This window comes from Arachis duranensis, chromosome 10, assembly GCF_000817695.3.
Source record: "Arachis duranensis cultivar V14167 chromosome 10, aradu.V14167.gnm2.J7QH, whole genome shotgun sequence".
In the NCBI taxonomy this organism is placed as follows: domain Eukaryota; kingdom Viridiplantae; phylum Streptophyta; class Magnoliopsida; order Fabales; family Fabaceae; genus Arachis; species Arachis duranensis.
In genome coordinates this window covers 81,255,599-81,268,331 of record NC_029781.3, presented here as the reverse complement: position 1 = coordinate 81,268,331, position 12,733 = coordinate 81,255,599, and the positions used below count along the sequence as shown (strand labels likewise).

The window sequence follows — 12,733 nt, the reverse complement described above, 5'->3', positions numbered from 1 at the left end:
GAGGGGGAAGGGGGGAAGGAAGAAGAGGGGAAGGGGGATGGCGCCGGCAAGGCTTGGGGCTGCCGTCACCGTCGAGAATTAGAGCCAGAGGGAGAATGAGCCTTGGTGGCTGTTGTTATTGTTGTTGTTGTTGGATTACCTTTGATTCTGATTTCTCCAACTAAAATTTGGGTGATTTCTCCATCTCGAATTGGATGTCTTGGAAAGGGATCGTTGTTGGGTGATCTTGAAGAATTATCCATATAATTGACTTGTTCAGAAAGGGGTTACTCATAGTTATAGCTTCCAAATTGAGACACTTCGCCACCCATGTCATATAATGTGTCATGGGTATTTATAGCTGAAACTTGCATGCCTCCTAAGTGTACGTTGAGTGATGGCATTAATCTGTTGAGACATGGCTTTATTTTGAACAAGAATAGTATCTAAGGCATCCAATTCCATGACACCCTTTCTCATGGTTCTTTCTGAAGAGTATAAGTACTGATTATTGGCCACCATCTCTATCAAATTTAAGGCCTCATTAGTGGTCTTCATGTGCAAAGAACCTCTTGTAGAATTATTCAATGAAATTCTTGAAGTCGGAGTGATCCCATAATAAAAAATCTGCAGTTGTACCCAATCTGCGAACATGTCTGGAAGGCACTTTCTCACCATAGTTTGTACCTCTCCCAACCTTCATAGAGAGACTCGCCCTCGAGCTGTTTGAATATCTGTCCTTAGCTTAGTCAATCTCTGAGGTGAGAAGAATTTGGTTAAGAACTTACTAACCAAATTTGTCCAGGTTGCTATACTTTTCTTGGGTTATGTCTCAAGCCACTGACTATCTCGATCCCTCTTGAGGGCTTCCACTAAACTGACAGTTCTGTTGGACCAAAGTGATGAGTTGAGGCTTCAACTCGAAATTGTTGGCATGCACAACCGGTGGTACTATGCTTCCCACATAATTCCTAGGATTGGGGTTAGTATATGACCCCATAGTTTTCCTAACAGGCTGGCATTATTGGGGTTGTTGACAATAGCATGCTCATTGTTGTCTGCCATATTGACTTCAATTTTCTTTTTTTATTTATCCCTGAGAATTTCTGTAGCTCTCTGAGCTCTAACTTGTGCTCTATTTCTCCTATAAGTTATTTCAATTTTAGGATCGTATAGAAGAGGTTTTTTATCTCTGTTTTCCTGTATAAACAAATAGAAAACAAGAAAAATTAGGTTCTCAACATCACAGTGAAAAGATCCCTAGTAAAGCACATGAAAATAAAAGAAAAATAAATAAGAAAATAAAATGGTGAAAACTAAAGAAAAAAATAAAATAAAAAATGAAATTAAAAACAAAGGAAAAGGTCTAATCTAGGTAATCAATAAACTGATAGTTGTTAATTACACTTAATGTAACACTCTTATTTTTAACACCTCATGGTCGTACTAAAAGTTCAGGTGTTACTTACCTCTAAACTTTTACTTTGATACTATATTTGTTTAATGTTGAGCCTTTGCGAATATAAACTCAATCTTTAATTATTAACGTGAAAAGTCTTTACTTTAAAATCACATAGTCACATATCATATTCACATAATCATAAATACAAAGGCTTATTTAAAATCTTTCAAATACAAATCCTACCCCTCTAATAACCAAACAATAAATAATGAGGAGAAACTAAATTTTAGGACTAAACTAAATACAGAAAATGAAAACATATATATATATATATATACATTAAAACTCTATAGTCGGCCGTGGCTTTGCGGTAAAGCTTCCTGAACCTGTCACTGAAAAAGAAATTCTGTAGGGGAGTGAGAACATCGTCCTCGAAAGGGTTCTTATAGTAGAGGTTTTAAGAATTGCCATAAGAAGATACGTATAAAGAGAAGAATTGATTTCAGGGCAGTAATATTCATTCGTCTTATGAATCTTTAAAACTTTAAAAACCAACAGCTAAACATCCAAAAACCTTTTTTTAAAACCAATATTTAAAGATCAAGAAAACCAAAACCTTTCTTTTCTTATAAATGAATCGTAATTAATTTCCTGGACTGTATGAATGACCAATCTGTTCCAAGCATTGGTTCAATAAATCTATGCTGAACCAGCTTGATTTTTCATACTTTCCTAAAATCTCAATTAGAAACCAATCATAGCCTCCAACTCGAGTAACTCAAACAAATCCAGCAATCAAATCATCATCTCATCATCAATATCCAATCTCAAGGTACCACAACAGAAACAAACACAGGCAAAACAGACAAGGAAAGCACAGGTATAGATAGCAGTTACAGCAAATAGCTTCAGATAGCAGTTAATAACAATTAAGCAATTAGGAAAATCCAAACAAATTCAAACTCAAGCAAGCATACAAATGCATATGATGAATGTCTGTCCTATGGCTAATGAGCTCATTTGTCGGTTATACAACCAACCCGACACGTCCAGTAGCTAACCCGGACACTGTCTCTATGTTGCGCATTAATATCATCAAAAGGAATACGTGCCCTGTCACCATTAGAGGGATTATGTGCCCTGTCATCATTAGAGGGAGTAGGTGCCCTGTCACCCTTACAACTAGAGAGAAAACATATACTCATCATCAAACATCCTCAATCATGAATTATTTACTATATTCATTCCAGTTCATTCATAACCATTCATAAGTCACACGTTAAGATCATAACCTCATTATTCTTCATTCGCATTCTATCATCAGCATTCATCCCATCACACCTCTCACTCCATTCATCAATAATTTCAAATCAAACATAATTCATTTCTTAACAAATCACGTTCAAAATATAATTCTTTTCTTACTAAATTGAAACTCAAAGAATGATCTTTTCTTAATAAATCATATGCAGAACATAAAGCTTTTCTTAATAAATCAAAATCACATATGTAACTATTTTCTTAACAATCAAACTCAAACATAATTTTTTTCGAAATAATTCAAACTTGAAACATACTTCTTTCCTCAACAAATCAAACTTAAAACAATTCTTTCTGTAATAAATCGAAATCGAATAATATTATTCTTAAATCCAATTTTCTTTTTAAAGAATGCTTCAAGCAAATTCTCAGAGTTTTATAAAATTTCGGCAGCATCTCCTTTAAAACTCGGACTCTGCCACCCTTCTTGGATCCCAACCAAACCATTTTTTTCAAATCCTTTACAACAATTTCCAATAAATCAAACTAATCTCAATACCAAAAGTCATTTTCAAATCTTAGAATCTGACGCAGGAGCAAGTAAAATTAGTAGGTTAATTATATTAGTTAATTGTAATAAGGGAATACAAGTCCCATATTGTTTAGGATAGTGAACTTTGTGTTATGTTTTAGTCCCACATCATCTAAGTTATGAAGGCTTTGAGATACAGTTGAAGTTTATTTTTGAATATGAAATAAGCTGTGTGCTTATTTTTCTCTAGGCTCTTTGAGAGTAAGAGGTGCATTCTTGTCTTGGCCAACCAATGTGGGTTTATGGCTACTTTCACCATAGTGGGGTTGTTAATCTCGGCAAGATTGGTGACCCAAGCGACGTTCCGACGTCAGTCTGGTATCAGAGCAAGGTCGGTCCTTGTGGCCTTCACCTTGCTTTAGTAGAATTTTATTTGATTTGTGGTGCAGGTTTTTGGCGTTGATTCGCTAATAGGATCTTTTGGTGTAGATTTGTCAATAAGATCGTCTACTACTACGGATCTTGTAAAATTTATCTGATTTATGAGTGCGGGTCTTTGGTGTGGAGTCACCAATATGATCTTTTAGTGTGGATTCATCAATGAGGTCGATCAATCTTTTGGTGTGGATTCATCAATGAGATCGATCATCTGCTTTCACAAGTCTTTTCATGTAAGAGTTCTTTCAACCCAGGGAGAATGATGCAGGAGCAAGTAGAGTTAGTAGGTTAATTATATTAGTTAATTGTAATAAGGGAATACAAGTCCCATATTGTTTAGGATAGTGAACTTTGTGTTACGTTTTAGTCCTATATCGTCTAAGTTATAAAGGCTTTTCCTTCTTCTACTAGTATAAATAACTCATGTACCTTTTATTTATGAAATAGAGTTGAAGTTTATTTTTAAATATGAAATAAGTTGTGTGCTTATTTTCCTCTAGGCTCTTTGAGAGTAAGAGGTGCATCCTTGGCTTGTCCAACCAAGGTGGGTTTATGGCTACTTTCACCATAGTGAAGTTGTTAACCTTGCCAAGATTGGTGACTCAAGCGACATCCTGGCGTCAAAATCATATCCGATAAATCAACAAAACCCATTTCCAATATCGGTTCCTTTTCAATATCAAATTAACTTCAAACCGGGAAAATAACTTTTCATAGTATTTAATCAAACCAACTTTTCAACTCAATAATAAAAAACAATCACAATCCAATCATCATCGTAACAACCTTAAACCAAGTACAAACCCGACTAAACATCTTCCATGAATCAATAAACCGTTGAAACAGGCATTTACATCCGTTAAAGGCAACTCAAGTCAATTCATAAGACTCATGTAATCACCAAAAATATATTTTTGCATCAATATCGATTTATAACAATTCTCAAAAATAAAATGAGTTTAAGGAAACTCTCTACCTCGATCGCGACTTAATTACGTGACAAGCTCCGTTTTCTCTTAGCTTACAATCTCGGCAGCCACAACCACAGCCCATTCCACCCTTGCAGCACAACGGCAACTCCAATCGCTACATGCAACAACCAAGAATTGATCCTATGTTACCAAAATCTCAGAATCTTTAACCAAACATAACAGAATACCAATTTCAGAAGTTCCAGAACGAAATGCTTATCGAGACGACAGGGGTTCCACTTATAGTTACCAGCAACGGCGGCAATGACGGTGTCCACGACAACGGCACAGTGGTTCTTCCCAGCTCGTCGAGGTTTAGGCCTGCGTCTCCTCTCTCTCGTTTGGGCTCGTGGTGACATGGGCTTCACGATGAGAATGCGACTGGGCGCGGTGGCAACGCGCGATTCCCTCATCCTTCGGGACTCTCTCTCTCACCTCAATTCTGATTCGGGATGGCGGCTTCAAGGCAGATCTATGGCGTAGTGGCGATGCAAGACAGGGCAGAGCATGGTGGCGGCAAGACAATAGCCCCTCCCTGACCGGCGCGCTCTTCTTCTCCTCTGTGAACTCTCTCTCTCACGCGTCCCCTTTCCCTCTCCTTCCTTTCTCCCCGTTCCACTTTCCCCTTTTTTCTTTTATGTTTAGTTTGTATATAATAGTTGTGATGATTTATATATACTAAGTACAAATTGAAAATTGAAGAAGTGGACCTTTTGGATGATTGAAAATGTCTAAAGTGCTGAGATAAATGCAATTGCAATGTTTCCCTATGATAAGTTTGGGTTTTATTTGTCTTGTCTTGTGATTTTATTATGCACCGCCATTTACATTATATATACGAGTTGGCAATAATTCTATATAAATGATATTATTATAGAACCAAAAGGGTTAGGTTTCAAAATCTCAATTATTTAATCTAAATCTATAAAATTCTTATTATTTTGTAACTATCAAATTTTATAATTTAAATATAGAAAATTATCCATTAATTATAAATTTAAATAAAATTTTTAATTTAATTATCGAAACTTTATTTAATTATCTTTAATAAAATAATTTCTGAAATTAAGGTTTTTAATGAATAAATAAATTGAAATTAACGCATTATAAGATTTTCAAAAAATTTTGGGTGTCAGTTAATCTTCGGCAACGGCGCCAAAAACTTGATGCAGATTTTACACCATAAACTACCGACAAGTGCACCAGGTCGTATCAAGTAATAAACTCATAGTGAATGAGTATCGATCCCGTGAGGATTAACGGATTAAGCAAGTAATGGTTGACTAATTATTCTAGTTAGACAAGTGAAAAGTAAGAGTTTTGAATATCAAATAGTATAGAAGACAGTGAATTGAAGGATACAAATAATAAACATGTGAGAGAATAATATGAGAAGAGAGATAAGACTTTGGAGATGTTTAAGTTTTCGAATTAACAATCATTGTCAACTACCTTGATCATGCAAAGATTTAGTTCATGGCAAACCCTAGGTGAATGAATTTCAATTCCTTGACAATTCAATCTTTTCTAACCCAACCAACTGTCAATTTCTTGATCAATCAATTGTGTTAAAAGATTAAGTTCAAATTCTGATTTATAAGCCACACAATCCCTAAGAACCAAGAAATAATTCGATTATATGTTGCGTATCACATTAAATTCAGAGAATTGAAGAATTGTGAGAAAAGGGGTTAAGCTTTGATTCAAGTATTTAACTTTTCCAAGATTCAAAGAAATTCAATGTAGATTAGAGTTATTTTCCAATATACTCAATCTGTAGGATGAAGAACGAAACCAAATCTTAAACAGAAATTAATTGATAAGGATTTAAAAGGATAGATAAATGGGGTTTCCTACTAGACATCTAAGATACTTGTTCTTAGCAACCTAGGCCATCGAAAAGAATTTTCTCTTAGACCTTTAAAGAACTTGTCCTTGACAACCTAGATCAGAGGGATGAAAATTAAATCACTCAATTTTCTCCATGCAACAAGCGAAGAAAATCACTCACCTCACCTAATCACACTAAAAAAACGTGCATAAAGCACTAAAGAAATTTTATTCATCAAAAGTTATCCCAAATGGTCTCACCAGAGGTGTTTAAATAGGCTCCTAACAAACTAACTAAAAGATAAGATAAGATAACTTAATTTAAATCTCCTAAAGATAGGATAACTAATTTAAATCAGATTTGATCTTATTGGATTAGATCAGATTTGATTTAAATTTTAAAATCCTAAAGATATGATAACTAATTTAAATCAGATTTGATCTTATTAGATTAGATCAGATTTGATCTAAATTTAAAATCCCTAAAAATACTACTAAGAAAATCAGAAGAAATTCAAATCTTCTAACAAACTCTGACAGCAAAACAAATTTAAAATAAATTACTAAAATTTCAAAAATTAATAAAAATTATGCCTCCCATTGAATTTGAAAAACTTTATTGGAACTTCTTGTTGTCTTGTCATAGCCCAACGGGCCTTATGAATTGTTGCTCTTTCAGCACCACTGTTTTTGAGACGGACTCTTAGTCTTCTTGATGTCCAAGACTGGCATGACACAATTCTTTTAGAATTTAGATCCTTGAATATGACAAGATTATCATTCCATCCCTTAGCTCTAAGATGATGAAAATGTCCTCCTGACCACGTATCATTCTCTTCCTCTTCAAAAAGATTCGTCCTCGAATCTTGAATGAGATGCTCTTCGTCCTTCCAAGGAATCCAAACCCAATCTCCGGGTTCAAATACCATTGTTTGATGGCTCTTCTCTATCCACTGAATTATAGCTATGTCCCTCATGTGTGCAAGTTCAATCTTTCCAACCATCTTTTCACAATCTTGTCCAAATTGTGCAATTTGTCTTTCTTCTCTTTCATCCATATTAATGCCTCCATAATTGACCAGTGAATCTACAAAGCTTGTAAGAGTTGATATAAAAGTACTAGAAATTTTATGATTAGATGTATGAAAAATTAAGGACTCTGTGGAATTCAATGATACTAATGCACTCTTGTCTAAGCTAGAATTTTCTAGATCTCTCTCACAAGTGTGTTTACTGCTCTCAGTTTCTTTTTCGCTCATTGACTCCTCTCGCTCAAAATTCTCATCTTTTCTCTCAAAATTCTCGCTTTCAAACAAACATGGATTCTTTTCACTCAAGCACTCACTCTCTTTTTCAATTTCTTTTCTCTCATATTTTTCAAATTGCTCACATCCCAAGGACTCAGTTGAGAAATTCTGCACGTTTGAATCTTCCAAGAATACATCACCACCTACAGCATACTCAACAGATTCTTCCATCTCTAACTTTGAAGAAGAATAAAAGATAGGTGTAGAAGAAATCCTCTTCTTATGGCGATCTATCATTTGTTGCACCTGCTCCCAGTCAATGGCCAATTTGACCAAATCCTCCATGGTTGCGTAACGGTAACGTTGGACGTTATCTGCAAGTTCTTCACGTAATTCAAACAAAAATTGGTCCATCAGAACCTCAGGACTCCTTTTGATATTAGCCTTGTCCATCAAATATAAAAACTTCTTGTGGTACTCCATCACTGATTGTGAACCTTGTTGCAACTTATAAAATCTTCCAAAAAATTCATTGTGGTAAGATGATGGTACAGCTGGATTCCTCGTGTGGTATGATGATGGCACAAACTGGCTCCTCATGATTTTCTTCATCTTCTCCCAGCTACAAATCGGGTTCTTTTTGTACCGTCTTCTAGATCTTCCTAATTCAGTCCACCATATACGGGTAGCATCAGAAAAATTGGCTTGTACCAGTTGAACCTTCTTTTCCTCTGAAAGGATGTAGTTTGAAAAAATCGATTCCACCTTCCTTTCCCATCTAAAATACGCTTCAGGATCATTCCTCTCTTTGAATGTAGGGATTTGAAACTGATAACACTTTTTCGCATATGAGCTTCCTTCATCATCACTATCGTAATACGCAATCATTTTTTTTGCAAGTCTTTTTGTTTTTTTGGTTTTTTTTTTTTGGACTCTAATGTGAATTTGCAAAAATTAAAGAGAAAAAAAAGAGATTAAACAAGACCCATGTAACGTGTAGATAAATAAGAATTTACCTACAATCTATAACTGATACCAGATGATAAGGATTTAATAGGATAGATAAATGTGGTTTCCTACTAGACCTCTAAGATACCTGTTCTTAGCAACCTAGGTCACCGAAAAGGATTCCCTACTAGACCTTCAAAGAACTTGTCCTTGACAACCTAGATCAGAGGGATGAAAATTGAATCACTCAATTTTCTCTATGCAACAAGCGAAGCAAATCACTCGCCTTACTTAATCACACTAAAAAAATGTGCAAAAAGCACTAAAGAAATTTTATTCATCAAAAGTTATCCCAAATGGTCTCACCAGATGTGTTTAAATATACTCCTAATAAACTAACTAAAAGATAAGATAAGATAACTTAATTTAAATCTCCTAAAGATAAGATAACTAATTTAAATCAGATTTGATCTTATTAGATTATATCAGATTTGATTTAAATTTTAAAATTCTAAAGATATAATAACTAATTTAAATCAGATTTGATCTTATTAGATTATATTAGATTTGATCTAAATTTAAAATCCCTAACAATACTATTAAGCAAATCAGAAGTGATTCAAATCTTCTAACAAACTCTGACAGCAAAATAAATTGAAAATAAATTACTAAAAATTTGAAAATTAATAAAAATTATGCCTTCCATTGAATTTGAAAAGTTTTATTGAGCTTCTTGTTGTCTTGTCATAGCCCAATGGGTCTTATGAATTGTTGCCCATTTAGCACCACTGTTTTTGATATGGACTCTTGGTCTTCTTGATGTTCAAGACTGGCATAACACAATTCTTCTAGAATTCAGATCCTTGAATATGACAACATTATCATTCCATCCCTTAGCTCTAAGATGACGAAAATGTCCTCTTGACCACGTATCATCAATCCATTACTCAAGAGTAGAAGAACAAATAGTATTAATCCATTAAAGTAAACAGAACTCCTAACCTTAACATTGGAAGTTTAATGACTCATGGTGTAGAAAAAATCTTAAAGTGTAAAAGTGTGTAAAACTAAAAAGTGTCAAAGCGGAAAAGAGAGAAGAGCCTGTAGGGCAAATTTTTTCTCCTTTTATATCAAATCCTAATTGATAAAAAAATAAAACTAACTAACCCTAATCATATCTTTTCTATTTGTTTATTTGATTAAAGAATCAAATCCATTGCCTTTCATATGATTGTTGATGTGCATGGGACCACTCCAGGTTTCACTCCCGGCGCTAAATGGGTCCTTGCTTTTTCAGGATAAGAAGGGGTAGAGAAAATGCCTCAAGCCAATGTTCGAGTACCAGGTGCTACGACACTAAAGTAACCCATGCCATACTCCAAGGAAAAGCTCAAACGACCTTCAACAAAAGGGTACCTATACCCGAAACTGACACCGGCGGGTAGGTAGAGAATACCTAGGGACGCGAGACAACTCTCTCTAAGAAACTTGGCAAAATAGCCCTGTAACTTCGGGAGAAGGGGTGCCCCTCACAAAGGGGGTCGTAGTGACCTTGCGGGTGATGTGGCGTTTAGCGCCACCTATCCAAAAAATATTGCACTCAAATCCAGGGGCTCGGCGCTAAACGCCGGGTTGTGGCGTTTAGTGCCACCTATCTTACAAGGCCACACACACTTTCCAAAGACCCGGCGTTAAACGTTGGTGATGTGGCGTTTAGCGCCACCTATCCAGAGAAGAATGGGAAGTTCGTGTGACCCGGCGCTAAGCGCCAGTGATGTGGCGTTTAGCGCTACCTTATCAGAAAGGGATAGTGAGCTTCTTCTTTAAGCATTTTTCCACGTTTTTTCGTCCAAATGCTACCTATAAACAATGTAATGCAACAACGATTGAAAATAGTATCTAATAGAGTGTAAATCACTTAAATCTTTTAAAAAATCAATTAGTCACCATATAAATCATGTAGAAAAGCTATGAATGATGCTCACGCATTTGATACTTAACAAATAACTCATTAACACATCATCATCATTAAGTGACACGTAAATAGATTCCATCAGATTTTAATACTAGAGATGACGGAAAGACCGCCGGGTCTCACGACTACTGAAAATAAAAACAAAGTGGTACTTCTTTTTTTGACAAGGTTCAGCTTATCCTTCGAAAAAATGGATAGAAATTAAGTTGAGATTTTACTCCAATCATAACTGATCCTTTCTTTATTTAGCAACTATATCAGCTCTTTAAACCTCTATACAATTATACCTTATCATTATTATTATCTCATATACCGTTATCAACACTAACACTATTAATGTTATCATTTTCTTATGTTGTAATTTTTTGTGTGATGCTATTTTTTTAAAAGATTTATATACTGCAATTATTATTTCTTCTTTGCAACATTACTTTCTGTAATAATCTTTTTTTATTTAACTATTATTAGTAAAAGAATTTTTTAAAAATAAATTTATTAATAATTTGTAAAGATTCAATAAAAATACTGAAAGTCAAAATATCCTTTTGTTGGGACAAAAATCGACTTATAATTTAAAAAATGATTAGAAGCCAAGGTCTTTACTCTCATCTTTATATGAAACATCTCTATATAAATAACTACTATAATTCATTTTAAAATTAAATGTGCATTATTGTTTGGCTATTCACATGAAGATAAATAGAATTATCTTACGTAAAAGAACTAAAAATACAAGTTCAATAACTCACAGTTATCATGTGACAGTTTTACCGAAAAGTGGGTTTATTTATAGAAACGATTACTTGCAATATGACAAGAAAATCAACCAGCCCGATTCGATTCAAATAATGAATCACTTTTCAAAAACAAATCAATTTTTGTATGAACCGTAATATCAGTAAACCTACAATTTTGATATGAGTTGTTTTCTACTTTTTAAAGTCTTTCTACGTTACATGGTATTACTGAAAGCAGCTCCTTAATCTTAGTCGCTTATTAATATTTTTGAGGTGTCATGCAACAACATATATAACAACACATTATTACCGCCATAACCGTAGAAGAGCTTCGTAGTTGTCAAGTTCGTTTCACGCAAGCTAAGCATTATATTTGTATATTTTTGGCGCTTCTCCTCCGAAAACTCTGCTCTTCCAATCATTACTACTCTTTGACGCTCTTACAGCTAGTCATCACTCTCCCCCATGATGCCACGTGTCACATCTCTCTCTGTGTCTGTGCTTCTGTCTCTCTATTTTTCTTCTTTATTCTTCACAGTTCACACCATAATAATAATAATACCTTAATAGAAGCGTGCAGCGGGGAACACCTCTTCAGCGTCTCTTCTGAAAACTCGAAATCCATTTTCTCTTCTTTTTTTACTCTCTTTTTGGAGTGTTTCATCCCTGAACTCATAATAGGTGCCTACATTATTTAATTTGTTCTTAATTATAATGATCTTAGTTAATTAATATAAGTACGTGCATGCATGCAAGAAGGTAATTAACGGTTAGGTTTTGATATGATGATGAATATTACTGATTTTGATGATGCAGGGGGGAGACTAAGAGGTGAAATTAGAAAGAGGGAGGGGTGAGGAGGTCGACAGAGATGTCGAATCTCGAGCCGGCGGCTCCGCAGACGCTGGTACGGCGGCCGTCGAGGAGTGCAGCCATGACAACGTTCTCGACGGAGGTGTTTGACGATGATGTCGTAGTGCCGTCGTCACTCGCCTCCATCGCGCCCATCCTACGTGTCGCCAATGAAATCGAAAGCGAGCGCCCTAGGGTTGCTTATCTATGTGCGTTAATAACCTTCGACTTAATTAATTACAGATAAATCATAATTAGCGTTGGTGGAATTCAAAATTAAAATTGGTTGTTACTTTTTTGTTATGAAGGTCGATTCTATGCGTTTGAGAAGGCACACAGGTTGGATCAGAGCTCCAGCGGGCGTGGTGTGAGGCAGTTTAAGACGCTGTTACTTCAACGTTTGGAGAGGGTACGTACGTGTTTTTAAAGTTTAAATTTTAGGATATTTTTGGATGTTATTAAACTAAAATAAAAATTTTAATTAATTTTTTCATAAAAATTTAGTGTATTTGGTAAATTTTTAAGTAAAATTAAAATTATTAAAAAAATATATTTTTTAAAA

General features: G+C 34.8%; 1 protein-coding gene across 1 annotated transcript in view; it reads left to right on the top strand.

The window, feature by feature from the left end:
- Positions 1 to 12,190: 12,190 nt before the first annotated feature.
- The window catches only part of LOC107470444 (callose synthase 5-like), an 11,799-nt gene continuing 11,256 nt past the window's right edge, over positions 12,191 to 12,733 (top strand). The window contains 2 exon segments of the mRNA XM_052254932.1: positions 12,191 to 12,380; positions 12,480 to 12,580. Coding sequence (XP_052110892.1) covers positions 12,191 to 12,380; positions 12,480 to 12,580 — 291 coding nt within the window.